Source organism: Lethenteron reissneri, chromosome 23 (assembly GCF_015708825.2).
Source record: "Lethenteron reissneri isolate LAM-NWPU_2019-01 chromosome 23, ASM1570882v1, whole genome shotgun sequence".
NCBI classification, from domain to species: Eukaryota; Metazoa; Chordata; class Hyperoartia; order Petromyzontiformes; family Petromyzontidae; genus Lethenteron; species Lethenteron reissneri.
Genome location: NC_083801.1, coordinates 23,345,746 through 23,371,688, shown reverse-complemented (window position 1 = coordinate 23,371,688; position 25,943 = coordinate 23,345,746). Strand labels below are relative to the sequence as shown.

At 46.1% G+C, this 25,943-nt stretch overlaps 2 protein-coding genes across 11 annotated transcripts in view; both read right to left on the bottom strand.

Moving 5' to 3' along the window:
- LOC133346222 (enhancer of polycomb homolog 1-like) overlaps positions 1 to 562 on the bottom strand; it is a 36,738-nt gene extending 36,176 nt beyond the window's left edge. For both annotated transcript variants that reach the window (XM_061557762.1, XM_061557761.1), the window contains exon 1: positions 327 to 562. In XM_061557762.1, coding sequence (XP_061413746.1) covers positions 327 to 485 — 159 coding nt within the window. In that variant the 5' untranslated portion in view covers positions 486 to 562. The remainder of the gene's footprint in view (positions 1 to 326) is intronic.
- Positions 563 to 11,726: 11,164 nt separating this feature from the next.
- The window catches only part of LOC133346220 (cytoplasmic dynein 1 intermediate chain 1-like), a 398,436-nt gene continuing 384,219 nt past the window's right edge, over positions 11,727 to 25,943 (bottom strand). For all 9 annotated transcript variants that reach the window (XM_061557753.1, XM_061557749.1, XM_061557752.1 and 6 more), the window contains 9 exons: positions 25,246 to 25,345; positions 24,828 to 24,953; positions 24,315 to 24,461; positions 23,582 to 23,695; positions 20,358 to 20,491; positions 19,897 to 20,041; positions 16,334 to 16,474; positions 15,268 to 15,393; positions 11,727 to 13,970 (listed from right to left, as the gene is read on the bottom strand). In XM_061557753.1, the coding sequence (XP_061413737.1) occupies positions 13,866 to 13,970; positions 15,268 to 15,393; positions 16,334 to 16,474; positions 19,897 to 20,041; positions 20,358 to 20,491; positions 23,582 to 23,695; positions 24,315 to 24,461; positions 24,828 to 24,953; positions 25,246 to 25,345 (1,138 nt within the window). In that variant the 3' untranslated portion in view covers positions 11,727 to 13,865. The remainder of the gene's footprint in view (positions 13,971 to 15,267; positions 15,394 to 16,333; positions 16,475 to 19,896; positions 20,042 to 20,357; positions 20,492 to 23,581; positions 23,696 to 24,314; positions 24,462 to 24,827; positions 24,954 to 25,245; positions 25,346 to 25,943) is intronic.

The following is a 25,943-nucleotide window of genomic DNA, read 5'->3' as shown; positions in this document are numbered from 1 at the left end:
GTTGTTACCCTGTCTCCACACTACACGTTACCCTGTCTCTACACATGCTGTCGACACTCCTCCGTGATCCCAAAATGGCGCATCACGTGACCCGTACGTCACGTGACGCTATCGCACAAAGACGCGTCAAGCCGGACACGGAGCCTCCACAAAACACCCCCAGCGGGGACAGAGACACGGAGACAGAGACACGGAGACAGAGACACGGGGTCAGAGACACGGCGGCGAAGGGGAGCAGAGGTAGCCCCGGCGGTCACGACGCCGTACAGCACACATCCGCATCGGTCGACCCGTCACTCGTCTTAACCCGAGCGCTGCTCACTCACCGTCTCCTCCTCCTTCTCCATGCCCGTGGGCATCTGCGGCACGGTGCGGTTGATGGACACATACTCCTGCAGGTCGGGGAGATCCTCCGCGCGGAAAATCGGCAGCGGCTTGGAGGCGTCGAGCGCCCTGGCACGGAACGACAGCCCCAGCTTGCTCATGGCGGCCGCCGCCAGGCCGCGCCGGGCGCGGGCGGGATGGATGGGGGGGGGGCTTGGGATGGGCGGGGGGGGGACTGGGGGAGGGGGCGGGGGGGAGATGGGGGAGGGGGCGGGGGGGACTGGGGGCGGGGGAGATGGGGGGAGGTGGGGGGCGGATTCCGCACGCCGCCTCCGCCTGCTCACAGCGCCCCGCTTCTGCTTCCGGAAGACGCGGACGCTCCTCCCTCTGCAAATCTTTATTCCGGCAGCAGATTCCGCACCGCCGGACGCCACCGCCTCTGCTTCTTGAAGCGGTAGACGCTGCTTATTCTCCTGTGGTCTCTAAGCGGCAGCACATCCGCCTACCCAACCAACATCTGCCTCTGTAGGAGTTATTGTTGTAGCAGTCGTTTTGTTTCTTTCTGCCATAGGTGGTAGACGCTTCTTCCAGAGGCAGAAGACTCTGCCACGTGCTTATGTTCGCCGCTCCGACTTCCAGAAGGGGCCGCTCCTCCCCCCTCCTCCTCCCCCAGCAGAGGCGGGGAGGAGATGGAGCCCGAAATTACCTCCCCGCGAAAACAAATTTAAATATATAATCCAGTAAAAAAAAATATAACAAAAATTACAAACGATAACTAAAAATGACACCCAACTCCGTTTGCACAATTTTACACACAACCTCGCAATTAATAAAAACAAATGTAAAATACCAACTGTGACGGATCACGATAATCCCTAGGCGCTGGCTAAGAGGCGCGGAGGCTGCGTTGGGACCGCGTGGCGCCTCATCCCGCCCGCACCACCGCTCCCTCACCACCCTCACAACTACCACCAGCACCGTTGCCGCGACCCACAGCGACTGTTGCTCTCCGTCGTCGCGTTGCCGCTCGCGCCCTCGCCTCAGTCTCCTCAGCGGCGGCCGCGGCGCGCGCCGCGACAACAAAGCGGCTCCGCGAACATGGCGGCGCTGACGAGGGCGACCATAATGGACGCGGCGCTCCCGAGCTGCACCGCGCGCGGGGGGCGGGGCCCGGAGTGGGCGGGCCGAGTCCTTGTAGGGGGCGGGGGGGCGGGGCCGCAGGCGAAAAGGGCGGGGGCCTAGTGGGGTGAGGGGCGGGGCTTACGAGGGAAAGGCGGGGCTTCGAGGGGCGGGGCTGGAGGGGGCTTGCGGGTCTTGTCAACAAGGGGAGGGGGACCGGAATCGGAAATGTCGGAACCTGGGGGGAGGAGGGGGGGGGGATGAAGGAGGGGGCTGAGAGAGGTGGGAGTGGAGGGACCGGAAGGGGAAATGACGAGCTCGCACCAGGGGACACGTGACACAAGCACACCGAGGCCAGAGAGAACGTGGCTATGAGGACCTTTTTGCACTGTGGGGCCTGATAATCATTTAAAAAGTATACTCATTAACTGCCTTTAATAGGCAAATAAATGTACACCTCGTCACTGTTGAGTAATACATTCTTGCATAATTGAACAGTATGACGAATTTGCATTAAAAGTAAAATTAGATATCACATTGCATTTACGGGAGGAATAGTTTGTGTGTGGTCAATCCACTCTTCATAAAAGTTATATTAATTCGCTTAGACCAGGGGTCGGCAACCAAAATAACAAGAGCCATTCAACTCATTATTTCAAGTCCCAATGCATGCTATTGATGCCCCCAGGGTCTGGAATGCTATTGCCAAACAGGACCCTGCGGGGTGGGCTGGTAGGAATAATACTTAGTACCGGTACAGAGATATCGACCGGGTATAGAGGAGTTAAAGAAAAAATTACTGTATTCTAGTGTAACGTTAATTAAAAGTGTTTGTTTTGACAAGAAACGCTGTGAGATTTAAAGACTCGTAGTCTTTCATTTCCAACACCACCCTCAACACCACCCCTCCCACGGACGGACGGACGGACGGACACATTAATCTATTGGTGGTCTGGTCCACTTCGTTCCTACCAGTATAAACTGCAACTTGAATCACTACCTATGAGATCTTCACTCAAACCTGCTCTAGAGGAGTTGTACATCCCGAGCTGTCACTGCTATTCAGTGGCCTAAAATCAAATGTTTCGCTCCAGATGATCGCTGCAAAGTATGATCTGTGTTTTGATTTAGTGTGCTGATCTTAAAGGTGCATTGAAAAATGTTGACACTCCGACTGATGCTCCTGCTGTTGTGGAGTGACTCATGCAGCCAGCTATGGCTGCAAGGTTTGGTGGTACATGTTGTTTACGTCGTTTATTGTGAAAATTCGATCACAGTTCCTATGACCACTGTTTCATTGCTTTTATGGCTTTATTTTAGTGATTTTCGAAAAGTTCGGTTTGGCCACGTTTGTTTGTTGTAGTACAGAGTTAGACTGATGGCCTTAATCTAAGTTGTCTTGTAGTTGTTGTTTGACTTGCATGCCACTGGGATTTTTGCACACAGTGTTCGTGTACGGTGCTTTTTCTGCAATATTTTGCTGTCTTTTCTTGGATTTTCTGTTTGCACATAGTCACTTTAAGATGTTTTCTTGTTCATGTTTTTGTTTTTTGTTTGTTGCGGTTGCACCCGATTCAAGAGCCGAATGGCTCACAGGGCTATACCTAATAAATGAACTTGAACTTGATGTGAATAACGTAACAAAGCAGCCCTTAGAGCCGCATGACTGTTTGAGTGACTCCTGAACCGATTAAACTTTTAACACGGTCCATTATAACTACTGTAATCTTAAAATAATCTGCCTCGAGTTTTCTGGCTGGCTGCTGTCGAGGCTCTTAACCCCAATACGAACTCTGTTCATATTCTTGGTTCTTTTGGTAAAGTCACGTAGATAGAAATTAAAATAACAAAAAATAAATATAATTTTAATTGAAAAAATATATTATTTTGTATAAATACTAAATTTAAATGTATTATTTTTATTTTCTATCTATGTGACTTTACTAAAAGAACCAAGAATATGAATTCCTGCGGTCACGAAAGTTTTAAGTAAAAATCGAACTCTGTTCGTGGCTGTGGGCTGTTGCCACCGAAACTATTTGGGTAACTGGCCAAACGGGGGATCCCTTGGAACACGGAAGACATACTTTACAGTTATAGCGACACCGAATCGGTGGGAGTAACAAATATAAAATATTTACACGGTTAATTTAACATTGTTTTAACTTTTCAATTGGTCATCCTATTCATGTAATTCGCCAGAATATTCTTTGAAGCCTAGAGCATATAAAACAAAACTCAATACATATTGTCTTCGTAATTGATACCATAAAAAGCAGATTCGTTTTCGTGCTCCGAGTATGGGAGGATTGTGAGAAGAGTATGACAATGGAATTTTATTATTTTCCTTTGCAGGACCATAGGTTATCAACTATTTCTGGACAAAATCGAGTTTTGAATATAACCGAGACGAGTCGATAAAGCATTTTATTGGATTGCAATTTCTTGATTATTTAATCTTATTCTGCTTTATCTCTGCTATCCATCTTATTCTGCACCGTCCGCCCTGCCCACTCGGCACCTATGAATAGCATGGTTGGTTACGTGCGGTGCGAAAGAAGTTCAACATACATACAAACGTATATATCACCCGAATCTTAAATAATTATATTTCCGTGTCGTTTTATTCGATCCCTCATGTCGTGGGTGGTGTGGTCCAGCCGGAGAATGGCCTAATTTCATCCTATAAGCCACAACTAATTATGGGAGTGTTTTTTTTCTCCAACAGCATTGGGTTCAATACAGTTTGCAATACATGTGTAATAAAGGACTCTTTCTCAGAGTCGATCTCCGTTGTCCTTTATTTGGGTTCGTATAAATGTCGCTCACACGGCGTCCTCGCTCAGGCCCGCGTCTCCTCCGACGATCACTCCACAGCCACACCGCTGCTCCGCTCTGCAGCCACACCGCTGCTCCGCTCTGCAGCCTCACTGCTGCTCCGCACTGCAGCCACACTGCTGCTCCGCACTGCAGCTAGCCTTCCACAGCCCGCTAGCCCTCTGCGTCCTGACACCGATGGTCGACGGTGCCGACGTCTCCCGACGCGTGGCGATCGCGCCACCCTCCCCGTACTGCCCAGCGTGGCCTCCCGTTTCACTCCGTCTCAACTCCCCGATCCCCTTCCGGTTCTCCCCCTAAATCCTCTCCCCCACGTGACCTTAACTCCTCCCTCTCCTCACGTGACCCAGACTCCGCCCCCCCTCAACCCTTGCTCGCATTACACATGCAAACTCAGAACCGTTTTGATATTCAGTGTTTCATCAGCAGAATCAGGATAGCTTGATCCAATGCATGTGAACTACCAGACATTTATTGGCAAGGATGCTGGCAGATATGGTTCCTCGTTCAACGGCAAACTAAATAATACAAAACACAAAATAACCATTACTGTCGCTGTCCAGAATATGAGTTTTATTAAAATAAGTTTCATTTTTATGTGTAGAGATTAATCTGGGAAACAAGCGTCGTGTGTCTGCTCATGTGTTTCGTATTCGTACCAATCTTGATTTTAAGCTTTTGTGACTGCAGGAATCCATACTCTTTGGTTTTTCGGTAAAGTCACGTAGGTAGAAAAATAAAATAAATAACATCACGACGTTTCGATCGCAACACAAGCGATCGTCCTCAGGCGGAAAAAATAATCCAGCAGTGGAACTGCTTAAACAGGAAGAAACACAGCGAGATAGCTGTTACAACAAGAGGTTATATATGTTGGCCAAGGGCAAGCAGGCGGGGTCCGAGCTGGAAAGGAATTCCATCCCGCACGCAGGCATGTCAGTTGTGTTAATGGGGTAGATAAGGGAGAGAGAGATTAGAGAAAGAGATTAGCATGAAATGAGCTTTCGTTGCCGCATAAGAGTATCGTCCCCGCATATGCGCAGAGCAGCAGTGTTAATGGGAAATTAGTACTATGTTAATGGACGAGATTACACAGAGAGATTAGGGAGATTAGCAAGTTAATGTCACGTCTATGTGTAATACAAGCTGCGGCGCTGCCAACTGCGCTGTGAGGAGCAAGCGCGTCAACGCAAGGGAACCACCGCAACGGTGGTCGCGCCAGGGAGACACTCAGCCATCACACAGCCAGAACCATCGATACATCGAGGCTAAGGGAGCAGAGGTGGCCATGTTAGTGAGACCCCAGCCCGTTAATGCAGAGGCACCCAACAGGGAAATGCAACTCATAGAGTCGGAGATAACAGCCAAACGGCAGGAAGGATGGAAGCACCACAGCAAGTTATGACTTTGCTTGGTTAATAACGTCCTTCCAATGATTTCTCAGCTTATACCCATCTTCTTGGTTGCAATTGTCTCTGTGTTTATATATCTGGATGGCTTCATGGACAAATATTTGATGGTAGACCGACGGTTTGCAGAGTACCTTGGTCTCGGGAAAAAACAATATCGTGCTAGCCCACTGCATTATAACAATGATCAGCCACGGCAGAGGTATTGGTTCTGCCGTGTTTCAAATCTGCCTTGTGTTCGAGAACACGGTCCGAGACATGTCGTTTCGTTTCCCCAATGTAACTGCTACCGCAGACACAACTTAATTTGTAGACACCAGGGTATTGCATGTCAGGAATTACATCCTTCACAGATGGAATCAAACCACGGATTTTGTGTATTGTATTGAATCGGACCTGGATCTTGTGTTTGTTTAAGATTTTGGAAATATTTTTGGCAACACCTGCTATGCAGGGACGTGTGGTCATGGGAGGCAGGGGAGGCAGAGCCTCACCTGTCATGCTCCAATGAAAATAGCTGTTACAAAAAAAAAAATCAAATAAAATAAATATTAAGATTTTTCCATTGATCTGTGTTATAAATGTAATTTCTGTACGATTACAATATTTTTTATAATAAAAATCGCCAAATTTGCGGAGTTCCGCTGCAAATACAGGAAGAGATGAGAGGTGAGGCATCGACGAGCTCAGCCTCCCCTCTGATTGCGCAACCCCTCAGTAACTGAATGGAGTGCGGGCAATAAGCACGTGCCTGTTACTAGTCAGTATGTCACCAATGTAATGTTTGTAGACCCCTTAATTCCATGTCCTCGCCTTCCATACTCCAGGTAACTTATTTCACGTATGTGTATAACAATATTTAGGCTCGCTGGTCTCGTCATGAAACTGCAATGAAAAAGCACCAGGGGAGGCAGCTATCACATCTGCCTCACTGCCTCACTGAGGGGGGTGTGTCAGACACCCCCACCCTCAATTAGGCCACGCCCCCTCCGTGAGGCCACGCCCCCCTCAGTGTGTGAATCTGGCTCTGACACTAGCCAATGGCAAGATCTGAAATCGCCGCCATCCTCAATAAACGCCAAGAAACCCATTCGTAACATCAGCAGGGACGAGCGCTCTGAACTCACCGAATTGAAAAATAGAGATAACATTGTCATCCTCTCAGCCGACAAGGGCAATGCCACAGTCATCATGGATAAAACCACATACAACAACAAAATCCAGGACCTTCTTAATGATGGCCGTTATACCAAAATCAACAAAGATCCCACCAACCGCCTGGCTACAAAAACAACAATATCACTAATCGAACCGACTAAGCAGCTCTCTTTAAAACCTTTGGCTGCTAGACTACCCAGATATTATGGCCTTCCAAAAATCCATAAAGAACGTACTCCACTCCGTCCTATCGTATCCACCATCAACTCACCTACCTACAAACTGGCCCGATTTCTGTCTCAGAACCTGCTTCCATTCAGGGACAAGACCACCTCAGCTGTACTTAACTCAGCTCACTTGGTTTCTATAATCAAGGACATTTCACTGTCTCCAGATGATTTGCTTGTCAGTTTCGATGTAGTCTCTCTGTTCACCAAGGTGCCTGTACCTGACACCATAGCAATCATTGAAGACTTGGTCCAACAGTGACTGAATCCTGATGTACCAACTTTAGTGAGGCACTGCCCTTACCAGCACTTACTTAATCTGGAATGGTACATTCTACAAACAAAATGAAGGTACCCTTATGGGTTCTCCCTTATCACCAGTGGTAGCGAATGTTTTCATGGAGAAATTTGAAACAGATGCCATCCTGACATCCACCCTACATCCTTCCCTGTGGAAGAAATACGTAGATGACACTTTCTTCATCTGGCCACATGGCCAGCCAGCACTGAACCAATTTTTCAACCACATCAATTCCATACACCCATCCATCAAATTCACCATGGAAGTGGAAAATGATGGCAAGCTACCATTCCTGGATGTTTCGATTGAGAAGAGGCCTGATGGCTCGTTGGGACATTCCATCTACAGGAAAGCCACCCACACGGATTCCTATCTAAAGCCTGATTCCCACCACCATCCAGCCCAGAAGCATTCCCTCATCAAAACACTACCCCATAGGGCCCGCTGTATCTCTGACCAGCGCCACCTAGCCAGTGAACTAGAGCACATACATCAAGCCCTCAAGATGAATGGATAGTCAGACCACACAATCCGCAAAGCTGTATCCCCAACCATGGGGAGAAAACCATCTGAGGACCCAATCAAAACCATCACCTTGCCATACATAGCAGGTGTTACCAAAAATATTTCCCAAATCTTAAACAAGCACAAGATCCAGGTCCGATTCAATACACAAAATTCGTGATTTGATCCCATCTGTGAAGGATGTCATATCAGACATGCAATACCCTGGTGTCTACAAACTAAGTTGTGTCTGTGGTAGCAGTTACATTGCGGAAACGAAACGACACGTCTCAGACCGTGTTCGCGAATACAAGGCAGATTTGAAACACGGGAGAACCAATATCTCTGCCGTGGCTGATCATTGTTATAATGCAGTGGGCTCGCACGATATTGTTTTTTTCCCGAGACCAAGGTACTCTGCAAACCGTCGGGCTACCATCAAATATTTGTCCATGCAGCCATCCAGATATATAAACACAGAGACAATTGCAACCGAGAAGATGGGTATAAGCTGAGCAATCATTGGAAGGACGTTATAACTAAGCAAAGTTGTAACTTGCTGTGGTGCTTCCATCCTTCCTGCCGTTTGGCTGTTATCTCCGACTCTCTAAGTTGCATTTCCCTGTTGGGTACCTCTGCATTAACGGGCTGGGGTCTCACTAACATGGCCACCTCTGCTCCCTTAGCCTCGATGTATCGATGGTTCTGGCTGTGTGATGGCTGAGTGTCTCCCTGGCGCGACCACCGTTGCGGTGGTTCTCTTGCGTTGACGCGCTTGCTCCTCACAGCGCAGTTGGCAGCGCCGCAGCTTGTGTTACACATAGACGTGACATTAACTTGCTAATCTCCCTAATCTCTCCCATTAACAGAACTGACCTGCTTGCGTGCGGGGATGGAATTCCTTTCCAGCTCGGACCCCGCCTGCTTGCCCTTGGCCAACATATATAACCTCGTGTTGTAACAGCTCACTCGCTGTGTTTCTTCCTGGTTCAGCAGTTCCACTGCTGGATTATTTTTTCCGCCTGAGGAGAATCGCTTGCGTTGGCGATCGAAACGTCGTGATATATTATTTCATATTTTATTTTATTTTTCTACCTACGTGACTTTACTGAAAGAACAAAATAGTATGGTTGTAATCGTACTTGTATCTTCATTGTTACACACAAACTTGTATAAGCTAGATATGACCATATTCTTTGGGTCTTTCGGTAAAGCCACGTAGATTGAAAACATAACAAAAGTAAAAATCACGACGTTTCGATCGCAACACAAGCCATTGTCTTCAGGTGAAGATGATTACCTGTGTTGTGATCGTGATTTAAATTTTTGTTATTTTTTTCTATGTGGCTTTACCGAAAGACCCCAAAAATATGAATTCCTGCAGTCACGAAAGCTTTAAGTCAAGATCGAGATGTGACCACCAAGTGGCGGTACAGCCTCGCATTGATTCGTTTAATCTGATGTAACAGCCAAGGTTTGAACTCGCATCCTTCCGACAGAGCCGTTCGCTTTTTCCCTGAGCCACCTGGTGGCTGAGATAATATTCACGCAATCAACATAAAAACAATAACATCACTCGACCTGAACGTGTCACTCGCACCTGTACGCTCACCATTGGCAGTCATGATCTATAGACTGCTGAATAAAGGGTTCCCCAAGCCGTTATCACCTCTCGGTCCTGTACAATTATAGAAGACGTATTTTTTTAAAGCTGGAAAGCCGGGCTCACGATAACGATTTTGGTGTTAGGGGAGGGTCCGGGTCGTGCTGGGGTGGGTCCGCGGGTTTAGGGGAGAAGGGGTCCGGCGATGTCTTGGGTAGGCCCCGGGGAGGGGGGCTTCTGGGGTGTCCAGGGGGGGCGGTCCAAGATGGGTATAGAGTCCAGGGTGGATGCTTAGAGGGTCCTTCGGGGGTCCGGCGATTTTCCAGACAAGGTCCGGGATGGGTCCTGTGGGTACGGTGGTCCGGGGGTGTTCCGGTGTCGGTCCGGGGCGTCCTTGAACATATTTTTACATAGCATGTTGTTTATATGTTGAACTCCTTTTGCACCATACGTAGCCAACTCTGATAATTCACTATGTAACACGATTTTTGTTCCTGGGTAGTAAGTGTTATTTTCTAATTGCTTATGCCTGAAAAGTATAGAAAATGGCTATTATTCCCCACAAACGTTGCTTTTGTGACCATGACTCTATGTGAAGGAATGACACAAATGCACACGTTTTCTCATTAAAAATAAGTACATTTCAAAATATGACACTCCTGGTCACAAAAGCAAAGTTTGTGGGGAATAATAGCCATTTTCTGTACGTTTGAGGCATAAGCAATTAGAAAATAACACTACCCAGGAACAAAAACAAATATTTATTGTTACAGTGTTATAATCGGAGGTGCTTTTTGAGGCATCTCACTTGCAAACTTAAGGAGCCTAATATTCCATTGCAGGGAGTCCCAAGACCACACTCAGGAGTGCCAATTCTACTTCTGGGAATCTGAATGCCACATTCTGGAGCCTGAATTCCAATGCTATGGAATTAGGACTCCCGAAAATGTAATTGGGACTCCTGTAGCCCTAATTATGGGTTATGGTTAGAGTTTAGGGTTAGAGCCAGGGGTTAAGGTTTGGGTTGTGGATGGGGGGTTAGGGTTATAGGATAAGGGCTATAGAGTTGAGTTGGCTATATGTGCATTACAGGTTAGGTTCAGGGCTGTATATGGTCACCTCTGATTAGCACGGTTGGTTATGTATGGTGCGATAATTCAACATACATACGTAAGAGCTATAGGGTTAGGGCTATAGGTTAGAGCTACAGGGTTCAGGTATTTACAGGTAAGGGTCAGGGTTATGGAGTTGTGATGGATTTATGTGCACTATCAGTTTTATACAAGTCACGTTATGTCCTCTTATGGATAAATGATCAACTACAGCTGTTGCTTTACAAGGAACACAATAACAGAGCGGTCGTTAACATCTCGCCACCGCAGCGCCCTATATTGTACACAGTAACTAACCAGGCAGGAACAGTTTCTAGGGTATATTTTAGCGCAAGCAGTGCACCTAGACAGGGAACGATAATAGGACTAGGCTTGTGGTTACATCTGCAGAATTAAACGTTTTCTGCCTGCTGCACTTATTTGATCCTGTGCTAAATTACCTCAAAACAGGGAGGTTCATGGGTGAAGATCTCCTCTACGATGAAGGCGTGGGGCCTAAAGAGGAAGTCCAAAGAAACCTCGAATTAAACCTGGCCCCTCATTTGGGCTGCCTTTTTAGCCTCCACTCCTCCTGTCTAGGCCATGCCCTTTATCTGTATGACCCCTACCCCTTCATGTCTATGTCCTACCCACTCCCTCTTTAGGTCTCATGCCACTTTAGGGCCCACCCCTAAATCGCTCAAATGAATCACAGTTAATTTGAGTGAGAAAGTGAGTGGGCAGCGATGGGGGTTGTGATGGAGCGGATTCACGATGACCAACATTCCTTATAAGCAATGCATACAGGTGATGATTTTAACACGTAGGCTTTGGCGACCAATATCATCCATAAGAGGTTTTTGGGTTACGCGATCTAACCCAAAAACCTCCATTATACAGGTGATCATGTTGGCCAGTCCCAGCAGCACCGGGCCCCTTTTTCTAGCAGATCCACAGCACCTCGACCCCACCTCTAACCAGAAACCCCTGCCTCGTTTTGCATCGTCCCTCTTGGAACCTTTTCCCGCAGTCTCTCTCCTCAGTAGAGCTCCTTCCCTTCACCTTGCTTAGTAGCTCAGCCAACCCTATATAAATATAAGATTGTACACACAAAACATAGCTACTAAATAAACTCACCATTGGACATAAACATCACAACTTCGATCGTGTCATTTATTGCTGGTCGCTTTACGTTTTGGACCTTTCTTTATTCTGTTTTGTTGAGTTGATCGTGTTTTTCTTACACACCAACATCCAATTTTCTTATACACTGACACATATTGTTTTGTTGCTGAAATCAAATCAAATGGCAACAATATAAACCCATACAACTGAGGAATACCTAATAAGAATGTTGGGTGATGTGCGTGGTAATTTGTAACTACAGGTCAGAACTTAAAAACTCACCCACCCCCTCATTCACACACCCACTCACCACATTCACATTTCCTCACCTACCCACTTAATAACTCTAAGCAACCCACTCACCTATGCATTTGTTCATCCATACTGTGTTCCACCACCCACTCTCCCATAAAGACAAAGATCCCCCCGTATAGCCTTGACAGACTGTAGGGGCAAGTGCTGTTAGTGAGCACCTATAAAGGCCGGCACGGCACACACGAGGGGGTGGGTGGCCAGAACCAAGCCTAGCCGCCTTCGTCTCCCTAGCGGCGATGTTTACACATCACACCAGGTACTCATTTGAGGATGAGTCGACCTAGGGGAGGCCCAGGACCGGTTCAGATAATCGTCACTGGTGTTGGCCGTGAGCGGGAATCGAACCCGGGTCGCCAGGTTCATAGCACAGCGCGCTAACCGCTACACTACCGCTTCCACACTCACCCACACACTCACCATTCTGCAGGTCACAACACTTCTATTTCATCTCACTGTTCCACTCTGGAATTCCATCTCAAGCTCAATTCAGGAAACACGTTTACTCTGATCTACAACTCAAATTTGTGTATTGCTGGCTGCTTGACGTATTGGGCTTTTGGGCCTGTGCTCGATTGTTTAAAATAAATGCAATATTCACTTACGGTAATGAATAAACCTAATTCTGAAAACCATATTTATCAATAAATACGAATAAGTTAGAATATTACATAAATAAAGATAGCATTCCAATTACCATAATATCCCATTCATTAGATAGGTAATGTTCTTTAGGTCTATTTCATCTTTACAGGCAGCATATAAGGGTGTATAACAGGGGTCAGTAACCAAAATAACAAGAGCCATTGTTTTCGAATTCTGTAATAAACTCAATATTTCAAGAGCCGCAATGCAAGTAAATAAGAGACAGTCGTTAATAAAGAACGTCACAAAGCAGTCATTAAAGAGCCGCATGCGGCTTTGGAGCCGCAGGTTGCTGACCCCTGTGTATAATAACACAATGTAGTGTAGCAGTTTAAACATCAATTTCAGCAGAGGTTGCAGTGTATTGTTAAATAATGGCATTCATGCAAAACTTATTTTTCAGTGTTGTGTTGACTTTTAATATATTAGTATAGAATCCCTAAATGCATCGTAATGCTAACATCCAAAGCGAAAGAAAAGCCATACAGTAAATACTACTGGTTAGAATGCTGCTTATGACAACATGATTAGTGTCATTGGAGATTATAAGTAACAAAATAAACAAGCAGACAATGCGCCTCATTTCACATTATTGTTCCTGCACAGAAAATACTAATATTGTTTTAAATATCTCATCAGGCACGCAGCCTTTTGGGATAAAAAAAAAGCAACATTGGTTTAACACCAGAAAATTCTGGACCAGTTTCAATATGCATCGTCTAATCAGTAGTTATGGCTTACTTCAACCAATACCGGTGAACTTCCAGATGTGTACAGGCAAGACATATATATAGATGTCATAATATTCTCCTCAACGACACTTATGATGGTTTTGTGTTATGTATTATAAAGTTTTGTATCAAACTAGGATCCATATGTAAAATACAGAAGGTCACCACCATTTGTTCAAGCAAGCCGAACTACTGATGAGACGCCAACTGTCAAAAACCGAAATAGAGTTTCCATGAATTTACTCCCAGTAAGCTGTGTTGCTGATGCAATGTCTAAAACATACTTTCATATTTTTATGTGGAGGGATAGGCATGTATTGTTATTTTGAGTCATAAGGCAAGTTCTGTAGCAGACAGCAGCTGTGGCAGAAGCACATGTCTTCACTAACTCTGCACGGAGTATAACCTACATATACAGTTATCAGCTACAAGCAGCTGTTATGCCTTGGGAACACCGGCACACTGGAAAAGCTGGATCTTAGATACGGGACGATTCCTCTTCAGCATCTGCCCTGTTGGCTCGGATTTCCACAAGAGTCCTAGCGAAGGACGTCCACTCATCGTTGCGTGGCAGTGCCAATTGCTGCAAAGGACAATAGACAAAACCATCAAGTGAAATAACACAATACATAAGCAAACAATATGCCCCGTTCCCATATCTGTCTCTCAACATAAAACAAACAAAAGTATAGATTTGTGTTATACATCCCATCAGCCACATGGGCTTCTGGGATTTTTTCAGCAACATTGGCTTAATTCAAGAAAAGTCTTCAAGTAAAATTCAATTATTCGGTGATACTGCGTTAGCAGTGGTGCACAAATGACAAAAATCAACACGATAAAATAAAATAACAATATTTCATATTAAGTATTCCCACGTTGTTCACGAACTTGCTATCTGCGATTATGGCTATCTGCGAATCTCATCTGGGCCTCTACACAACTGTATCGAGAGCGAGAGCGCGAGAGAAAAGAAAGTGATGAGCTAAAGTGATGATGAGAGAGTAGGGGCATTGCAACGATCACCTTAATCATCGTTGTCAGCATCATCGTTCGGGCATCATTATACTGTGCAGCGTCATCTTCATTTAAGGTAGGTTCATTTATAAACTATTGTTTAATACTTTTATATATTTATTTACTTTGTTTCTTATAACCATTTTTTGGTGTTATTATAATTTTCATGTATTCATGGATTCATTTAAGGTAAGTCATTAAAAAACGTGATATTCACGAGCATCTCTGGAACATATCCCTCGTGAATGACGAGGGAATGCTGCATGATAATAGGTGATGTTTCAGACAAGGGGAGCAGTTATGTAGTGGTCTGTTGTCCTTCACCTGTACCTCCAATTAGCACGGTTAGCTATATATGGTACGAAAGAAGTTCAGCATACATATATACATTAGAACACGCTTTATGAACCAAGCGACCCGTATTTGATATCCGCTCAGAGCCAATATCGGTGATGACTATCTGAATTTATCTTGGGTTTCCCCTAGGTTGACTTGGCCTTACCTGGTGTGGTGAGTAAACTTTAGCATTGGGGAGAAAAAGGCAGCTGGGTGTGGTGCTGGCCACTCACCCCCATGTGCCATGTTGGCCTTCATAGGTGCTCACTAACGGCACTTGCCCAAACAGCCTGTTAAAAGTTCTACGAGGGATCTTTGTCTGTTTATATTTGAGTGTCTATGTGTGTGTGAGAGTGTATTTTTCTAACTGTGTCATTGCGTGTTTGCTGTGTGCATGTCAACTGACACCCTGGACACAATTGCAAACAAGATGTTCTATCTCAAGGAATAATCTCAGTAAAATATTTTCATTAATAATATAAATAAACGATGTGCTCGAGAATACACCATGACTTCCACATTCTTACCTCGCCTATTTCGTAAATCCACAAGTGGCCTTCAGAGTCACCCACCGCCAACTCACGACCAGAGTGAGTCCAACGGACGCGGTTCAGAGCTGGGCAGCCATCGATCGTAACGCTAGCGGCAGGAACCTGCAATAAACCACACGCATTTAGGCTATGGAAGATGTGCATGAGTTGTTGGATAAGGATCACATTGTAATAATTTCCAACTAGAGTTGAAAATAAATAAGTTAACAACAAGGCTCTATCTGACATCTGTCCCTCCTCATAAAAGTATGTTTTACACATCCCATGAGTCACATGACCTTCTGGGAGTGAATTTAGCTGAACTGGTTTGGCTAAATGACGAGCTGGGGGTCCAGCTAGCTGGGGTTTACTACATACGTTAATACGTTTAACGCATAGGCTTTCAATACTAATATCATCCATAACAGAGGTTTTTGGGTTAGATCGCGTAAATATCAATTGTTGTATTTGTTGTTCTAACAAATAACGTGGAACAAAAACTGACAAGTTTTACAGGGTGGATTTGTATGTATTCATATACCATTACAAAGACACCCCGTATAGCCTTAACAGGCTGTTGGGGCAAGTGTCATGAGCGAGCACCTATGAAGGCAGGCACGGCACACAAGGGGATGGAGTGGCCAGCACCAGGCCCGACCACATTTTTTTCCCCCAAGGCTGCAACGGGTACTTTTTTGAGAAATGTATAATTACACTAAAAGCTTGGCTCACTCCACCTGGGTATTCACTTGGGTGCCATAGTGGCGAGATGTTAACTACCTTGCCTGGTATGCAAGAGATCGTGGATTCGATCCCGACCCTGACACCTGTATATTTGGTCATGTGGAATTTTTTCAGGTTCTCCGGTTTTCCCTCCACATTTAGAATCAACATGTGTTACAACTAGTTGTTTTTTTTTAAATAAATTTCCACATGATAAGCCACTTCGTTGAGCTATCATTTGTGGCCAGGTCACTTCTGAAAAAGAGCTATGTAGCTCAGTGGACCTTAACTGTTAAAATAAAAAAATAGTTTAGTTCTAGTTGAGTAATCTCGTCCTCACCTCCGTGTCACTGTTCAGGTTCCACAGATCGAGCCGCCCCATTCCATCTACAGACGCAAAGAGCGACGGGTGGACCGGAGACCACGTCACGTCGTACACGTAGTCCGAGTTGTCCTCGAAAGAATAGAGTGGCTTGTTGTTCTGCACCAGAGAAAAGCACAAAATACTAAGATCTGAACATTTTCCATGTTTGAGACAGGTGCCCTTACTTTCTGTGCTTATTCTTAGAAAGCCTCTGGGACTGGAGGAATCAACAAGTGACGTTCACGGGAACAGTAACCATGGTAGTAGCGATAAAAGAGTGGGTGAGTGAGTGAGTGGATAACTGTGTGGGTAAGTGGGTCAGTGAGAGAGTGGGTGCGCAACTGGGTGGGTGAATGAGTGTGAGTCGGTGAGTTTAAGTTTTTCAGTTTCATTTATTTGGTACTAGCTTGACTACCCAGCTTTGCCCGGGACTTGGATTCACCCCGGCCGCCTTTGTCTCCCCAGTGGCGATGTTCACACACCACACCAGTTAATTGTTTGAGGCTGAGTCGACCTAGGGGAGGCCCAGGACCAGTTAAAATAATCGTCACCGGTGGTGGCCATGAGCGGGAATCAAACTCGGGTTGCCGGGTTCGTAGCGCAGCGCGCTACCCGCTACACTACACATGCGTTACGCTTCTACATGCGCGAGTCACATGACAGATTTGACGTCACAGCTCACTTGCCCAAGTGTATTTGTTTAATTTTTGCATGGTGTACAGTCTGGAAAGTACCCACATGGCAAATTTTAAGTTTGTTACATGTCGGGAAGTACGCTAAACATTTTGAACAGACACACATAATCACAACTATGCCTTTTATATTAATGGAGATAGCCCTGTGAACCATTCGGCTCTTGAATCGGGTGCAACCGCAACAAACAAAAACATGAACAAGAAACATCTTAAAGTGACTATGCGCAAACAGAAAAATCCAGGAAAAAACAGCAAAGTCTTCCAGAAAAAGCACCATATATCAATGCTGTGTGCAAAAATCCCAGTGGGATGCAAGTCAAACAATAACAACCATAAGACAATTTAGATTAAAGTTATCAGTCTAATTCTGTACTACAACAAACAAATATGGCTAAACCAAAACTTTTCAAAATCACCAAAATAAAGCTATAAAAGCAATGTAACAGTGATCATAGGAACTGTGATTAAAATTTTACAATAAACGATATACATAACATGTACGCCTTTTGGCGTCCTCTGGTCGAACACCTTTTGAGACGAGGCTCCAAAGAAGGCTGTCTCTGGTGTGAATCAATCAGTTTCAAAGACAATGTATATATTATCAGAGTATGTTTTGTTTGTTTTCATTGTGACCACAAGTATTGTGGTTAATGCAGACATGATTCCTTGTAAAAGGTTTCAGTTTAGTGTTTTAACATCTTAACACCTGTTTGTTACCAGAAAAAAGGGGAAAACCTATTCTCATGTACTACCAAACTTTGCAGCCATAGCTGGCTGCATGAGTCACTCCATAACAGCAGGAGTATCAGTAGGAGTATACAACATTTTCAATGCACCTTTAGGTGCGAGCTAAAGTGACCCTTCGGGATAGTGATCCTGTTGGGTGACTTTAATGCCCGAGTGGGTCATGACGCAGACACCTGGAGCAGAGTGATTAGAAGACATGACGGTAGGCGGCAGCTACACCTCTGTGCAACCCATGGGCATGTAATTACCAACATGCTTTTCCGATACTGGCGCATCCACACATAATAGATGCATGCCGCATCCAAACTAGAACATATGCTGGACTATATATTGATGGAACAGCAGATGTGGGCCCATGTCCTTAACACCAGGACCTTCTGTGGAGCTGATCTGTCCACTGACCATTGACTTGTCATCTGCAAGATGCACCTGCCATTCTTCCACTCCGGAGGTGGGTGCCCACCTCTGACCCCATTCAAATACACAATAGAATGGTCTCAACTAGCTGACGAGTTGCAAGTTAGGAATTTCAACATCGCTTGCAGCTGGAGTTGACATCTCTCCGCCCTCCTGATGCTGAGGGAAAATGGGTGAGTATCAGGATTGCGGCTCATGCAGCTGCAATGACTGCATAGGATATCCACTCCAAACCTCCCCAGAGACCCTGGCTGAAAGAGGTGTTTCCAGCTGGCTGAGAGAAAATGACAGACCCACTCCCGTCGTCTACAACATCCAACGTTGGAGAATAAGGAGGCTCAGAGGTTCGGAGAGCAGTGCGGCACTGCAAGAATGAGTGCCGAGGAGATGGAATCTGCCTCAGTAGTCTGCAATCACTGTTTAATCCCATCAGAAAATAACTTGCAGCGCTTTATCTATCACCATCCATAAGGCAAATAACGGTGATCCGATCTCCGACCCCCAGGAACAGATCTGCTGGTTTGCAGAGTATTTCTATGATGTCTTGGGGAGGGGATTTCCCTCAGCCCAAAGGAAACTGCTGAGGGAGGGTGGTGTCTGTGTGCAGACTGCCCTACATGACATCATCACAACTGTATGGACCACAGGACAACTTCTGCAGGATTTAAATGACGCCCTAGTAGTCCCCCTCTTTAACGGGGACCTGCGCAGATTGTAACAACTAACGGGTATCTCCCTCCTCAGTGTGCTGGGAAAGGTCCTGGCAAAGATTATTTAACTTCTTGCCAGGCATGCTGAGGAGTAACTTTCGGAGCTTCAATGTGGTCTCAAGCCAGGGCGTTCCTGCACAAATGCCATATTCTCTGTCCATCTGCGAGAGCAGAGGTGCAAGGAATTCCAACAGGATATACATCTCTGCTTTATTGACCTGGTCAAGGCCTATGATACCATCAATAGGCCAGGGCACTGGGTTGTTCTTTGTGCTTTCGGAGTCCCTGACTCTCTGCTCATAGACCACCTTCACCGTGGGCAGACCCGGGTAAAGCTACATGGCCAGGAGTCGGAGCCATTCTCTTATCATCTTGCTGTGCAACAGGGATGTCCTCTGGCAACCACATTATTTACTGGGCAGTTGGAGGCAGTCGCTCTCCAACAACAATGGAGGGCAGAGGAGAGACGCTCACAACAACGAGCTGAGTGCCGAGCAGTTAAAATGCAGAAAGTTGGCACAGTAAAACGCATACTGTAGCTGGTAAATCTGCCAGTCACCTCAGTCAATAACCAATAGCACCTGGGTCTGTCCCATGACCTCCTGTCAGTGAGCTTTCGGCACTTCACGTGGCCTTGCAGTGCACCTGACTTGACACAAGCTCGGTGGTGACGTCACCGCCATTTAAGTGGGGAGCGGCAGTTGTTCTTGTTGTTGTATGTACAGTATGTTGAACTTCTTTCACATTGTACGTAGCCAACCGTGCTAATTGGAGGTGCGGGGGAAGGACAACAAACGAGAGTTAGGAGGTGAGTGAATAGATAAGTGACCAAGTGGGTGAGTGGGTGGGTAGGTAAATGGCTGAGTATTTTAATGGGTGAGTGAATGGGTGGGTAAGTGGGTGAGTGAGTGAGTGAGTTGATGAGTGGGTGAGTTTAGTGGGTGGGAGAGTGAGTAGGCGGGTAACAGACCTTCGTGGTCCAGAGCTTGATTGTCCAGTCAAACGAAGAGGTGAGAAAGAGGTGAGAGAAGTCAATGGGTCCTGCAGCAGAGTGGCTGTGAATGCCAGTCACTGGTCCCTGGTGCCCTTCAAACACCTCACTGATCCCTGCTTTGCTGGAACATGCACATTGCCAAATACATTCTTAAGCCAGAGTGTAACAACAACAGTGCCGCTCGAGCGAGCATCGAGGCACTGCTCATCTCCTGTTTACAGCCCTGAGTCAGTGACCATGGAAATGCCAGATTCCATTACACTCCCTTTGTGTATGTGCGAATGTATCCACGTACGTGTGTTTGTGGATGTGAACTGCATGTTTCCTATGCATGTCAATTGACAGCTTGTATACCGGTGCAAACGAGACATTTCATTCCAAGGGATTTTCTAGAGTGAAGTATTTAAACAGATAAAACTCACAATCAGTAACCTCACCTCCCATGCCTGCAGGCAGTGTATACCGAACCCTCTTCACTGCCCACCACAAAGTTATTGACGTCACCGACAGGAAAGGTCATGCAGGTGACTGCGATCGACTTGGACTGTTTGTGCACGAGTTCCATGCTGTCCTGTTTGACCACATGGAGGAAACGTGCTCAGTTGCCAAGACGTACGAACACACAGAACGCAAAACTCATTAGCGTCGCTGTGAAGATAAATAAAATCACAAATCAGCAGACGATATGCCTCCTTCTCGCATATGTTCTTCCACGTATTTTTTTTTACACATTCCATCAGTCAACACAGCTTTTCTTCAGGGAGCATTTTTTGTCAGCAGTCTGGCTTGCCATATGTTTATTGGCAAGCACCCTCTCTGTTAGGGGGTCCGAGTTCGACGTACAATTATACAACACAAAATAGAAAAAAAGGCAGAAGTGTGGAGGAAGACATATGTGAATGTGGCGGCACATTGTCTGTTTATTTATTTTGTTACTTAGATTCTCCACAATGACATGAATGATCACTCTTCTATCGCTACTCGTATGTTTACTGTTCCGTGAGCACCATCCGTTGATTCCGCCACCCATGTTGAGGATAATCTACCAGACAGACTATTTCGTCTCATCTACCACACAGTGTTCAACCACTACCACCACACTGCAGGTCACAACACACACTCACTCACCCACCACTCCCTTCCTAATACACTCACCCATTCACTCCTTTACTCACTCACCGACTTACCACACTGCAGGTCACAACAACAGACTCACTCACAACACTGCAGGTCACAACACACTCACTCACCCACTCACTCACAACATTGCAGGTCACTACAACAGACTCACTCACAACACTGCAGGTCACAACAACACTCACTCACAACACTGCAGGTCACAACAACACTCACTCACAACACTGCAGGTCACAACAACACTGCAGGTCACAACAACACTCACTCACAACACTGCAGGTCACAACAACACTGCAGGTCACAACAACACTCACTCACAACACTGCAGGTCACAACAACACTGCAGGTCACAACAACACTCACTCACAACACTGCAGGTCACAATAACACTGCAGGTCACAACAACACTCACTCACAACACTGCAGGTCACAACAACACTGCAGGTCACAACAACAGACTCACTCATCAACACTGCAGGTCACAACAACACACTCACTCACCCACTCACTCACAACACTGCAGGTCACAACAACACTGCAGGTCACAACAACACTCACTCACAACACTGCAGGTCACAACAACACTCACTCACAACACTGCAGGTCACAACAACACTCACTCACAACCCTGTAGGTCACAATAACACTCACTGACAACACTGCAGGTCACAACAACACACTCACTCACCCACTCACTCACAACACTGCAGGTCACAACAACACTCACTCACAACACTGCAGGTCACAATAACACTGCAGGTCACAACAACACTCACTCACAACACTGCAGGTCACAACAACACACTCACTCACCGACTCACTCACAACACTGCAGGTCACAACAACAGACTCACTCACAACACTGCAGGTCACAACAACACTGCAAGTCACAACAACACTCACTCACAACACTGCAGGTCACAACAACACTGCAGGTCACAACAACAGACTCACTCACAACACTGCAGGTCACAACAACACTGCAAGTCACAACAACACACTCACTCACCCACTCACAACAACACACTCACTCACAACACTGCAGGTCACAACAACACACTCACTCACAACACTGCAGGTCACAACAACAGACTCACTCACAACACTGCAGGTCACAACACTTCTCTTTCCTTCTCCATCTTCCCTCGCACTGCTCCACTCTGGAATTCCCTCCCATCGTCTCTTGTCACCGAGCTCATATAATAATAATAACCTTAAATTTCGATTTAAAGCTTTCGTGACTGCAGGGATTCATCTTCTTGGTTCTTTCGGTAAAGTCACGTAGAAGGGAAGTAATAAAATAATAAAAATAAAACATAATAAAATAATTCTCACGACGTTTCGGCCACAACGCAAGCAGCCTCGACAGACCTGGTTTTCACCTGAGGACGGCTGCTTGCATTGTGGCCGAAACGTCGTGAGAATTATTTTATTATGTTTTATTTTTATTATTTTATTACTTCCCTTCTACGTGACTTTACCGAAAGAACCAAGAAGAATAATAACCTTGCTCAATTCTAGACGTATGTCAACTCTTGTTAATCACAGTTTTGATAGCGCTGTTTGTTTTGGCTGCTTGATGTACCTGTGCTCAGCAACTCTGTTTAATAAAATAAATAAATGTGGTTTGAGAGTGCACTTTGGCGAAAGTAAAGACATTCATAAAATATATGTTACAGAACTGGATAGGTGTAACAGGTGTGGTCATGGTTATGATCTCTTGTGCGTATATTGATGCCGGCCAGTAACGAGTGTTGGAATTGTCCAATAGAAGAGTAACGCTGGCCCATGATTGGTCGAGGACAGATGGGCGGTACATTACGCCCCGCCCCTTCCTCCAGATGCAAGTCGGTAGACTCGGGACTGCCACATCAGAGCACAAGAAACGCTTTCCGAAGGTGTTCTGCTGCCTGGGCCGAGTCAGGGCCTGGGATGGTTGCGTTGCAGGTCCTGCTGGTGTGCCAGCGTGTCAGTCTGCCAGCGTTTCAGTCTGCCGGAGTGTCAGTGTGCCATGTGTTAGTGTGCCATGTGTTAGTGTGCCATGCGTTAGTGTGGTGGTGTATCGGTGAGTCGGCGTGTTCTTGTGCCGGAGTGTCAGTGTGCTGGTGTGCCGGAGTGCCTGTGAGTCGCCGTCTTGATGTGCTGGTATCTTAGTGTGCTAGCGTGTACGTGTGCTGGGGTGTCAATGTGCCGAAGTGTTGGCGAGTCGGCGTGTTAGTGTGCTGGCATGTTGGTGTGCCCACGTGATGGGGAGTCAGTGTGAATAAACGGGCACCATTGTGGTTCTTCAAAATCACCTGGAGGCTCCGTGTATGCGTGGTGGCGAACGAGTAAAAGTGAGGAGCGCTGGGGCCCGCGAGTAACAGGGACGCCGAGCAGCAGCAAGAATACAATGCACGAGTACTGCCGAAATTTGACAAATTCACGTAACAATAACCACCCTTTTGTTCTTGGTGAGGATTACGGCCAGAAGGATGAGACACCGTGAGCACGGGTTACAAATGCGTGGCTAAGTTTGAAGTACCTGTGGCTGGGACAACATGTCCAGACTCCAGGAACACATTCGTCCGTCTGTGGACACGCTGATGAGATTGTGCGCGTTCTGTGTCCCCACCACATTCACGCAATACACTGGGTGCTGACAGCCAACGGACAAAACAAGAGTTAGCAGAACAGAGAAAACATCAAAATAATTTTCTGCTGAAATGAGCACTGAGGCAGTGCCTATCTCCCGTTTACAGCCCTGAACTAATGATCGTGGAAATTCCACATTACAATGGCGGTGGTAAATCTCCGCTATTGATCTTCTTCACAACGTTGTCGTTGTTTTAGCCACCCTGGAGGAAGCGATGATTGGCCGAGTCAACCAATCAGTCCTTTTGTGCAATATTTGTGTTTTTCACATGTTGTCACTAGACTGCAGCAGACACAACACACGTGGGTGGGTCGCAATTCACTCTGGGATTGTCCGAATTGCAATGGTGACCAGCATCATGAAAATGACAAAAGCAAAAACATAAAAAAATAAAACAATTCTGAAAATAGAAATGAGAGAAATGGTTAAATTGGTCAAGTAAGGTTGCCACCTGTGTTTGGGTGGCAGAATTTTTTTTTATTGTTATCTGGTGGTATTGTTAAACTGTATTACAGTATACACTCTCATTTGATAGACCTAGGCTGAATGAGAAAAATATCCAGGTTTGGTCTAAAGTGGAAAAGGTGCCAGACCCTAGATTCAAAACGGTCTTACGGCTTACCGTATGTGCTGCTGCTGACAGGGGGGTCCTCTGTACAGGCGTCATGCGATTGCTTCGATTGTCCCAAAGCACAATCTGACCCGAGTAGGTGCCACCAACCACCAGATTTGGATGAAAACGAGCAAAGCTTGCAGACATCACAGCTGACTGCACTCAAACAGACAGCCACATTGCATTTCTCAATGTTAATTCTGCACTCATTAATTCCTCCACCCATATTGAAGACTTGGGAACATTAACAATGGTAGTAGCAATGGAAGCGTAATAAGGTGACTGACCGACTGCTGGTGAGTGGTGACCGGAGTCAATCAGTGAGTTCTGGGTCATCAATAACCCTGGTTGATTCACTCTAAATTCTATCAAGTGCAGCGATGTAAACACTGGGTGCTCCAACCGAGATGACAGCTGGATTTCAACTTCAGCCTAATGTGCTCTCTATAACAGTAATAATGTTCTAAGGCATTGGTGAGGTAGCTTGGACTACAATCTACACAGACCACACTTTTCACTCACCTGGCAATGGAAGACATACTCAGGAGTAGTTTTCTTGAATTTTGTGTTCCAAACCAAGGCCACTCCATCAGGCTCATGGGGACTATCTTCATTGTTATTATAGGTTGCAACGAGCAACTCGGGGTACTGTGGGATCATATAACACAACACAATCAGATTCAATTTGGAGACTGTATATCTGTCCTCGACACAAAAAAAGATTTGTGAGAAACGAGGGCAAATATACTACGCCGTGACTTAGGCCTGCCGCTGTGCCGTTTTAATATTCACGCGAGCCACTTGGTGTGTGCATTACTAAAATTTCACTTGGGAATGATTACTGGCTCCTGAAATTTGGAACCGTTAATCCATCCTGAAAACGGCGACTGGTTTATCGGTGACTGTTTGACAACCTAAGTATTAACACGGCACCACAAACCTGGGCAGACCAGTCGAGGCTGGTGATCACTCGACGTTTGGACCAACGTTCGTCGTAGAACTGCCTGTTCAAGGAGAGCTTGGCACCTGCCGATACCTCCCTACACACACACACACACACGAGTCCCAGTGTAGCAGTGCACACCACGCCATACACTCGATTTAAAACTACATTTTAGTACTTATATTACATCTGGTTTTCATGAGTGGCCCACGATACGTTCCGGAAACACATTAGAACACCATTCCAGTGAACAGAACTCAGGGAACTTCGCTTAATGCATCAAATCTGGATTTGCATATTCTTATATACTTTTCGATTTAAAGCTTTCGTGACTGCAGGGATTCATCTTATTGGTTCTTTCGGTAAAGTCACGTAGAAGGGAAATAATAAAAGGATCCGGCTTTTATACCCAGCACCATTGCTTCAGCTCTAGCTCCGCCTACCTTCCAGAGAGTTCCACAGGGGCCTCCGGGGGATCCCAGGACACCCCGCAGCCCCCTCCTGCTTTCGGGCTAGAGATATAACGATTGCCCCTGCTGGACCCTGACTGCCCCTGCAGGTAAGTGTACACAGCCCATCGACATCGCTACACTAGCATGAGTGCGATCAGGCAAGTCATTCCACACCAGGCAGGATTCAAACTAAGAACCTTCAAATTTAGAGCTGCTCAGTATAGCACTGAGCCATGGCCAGTT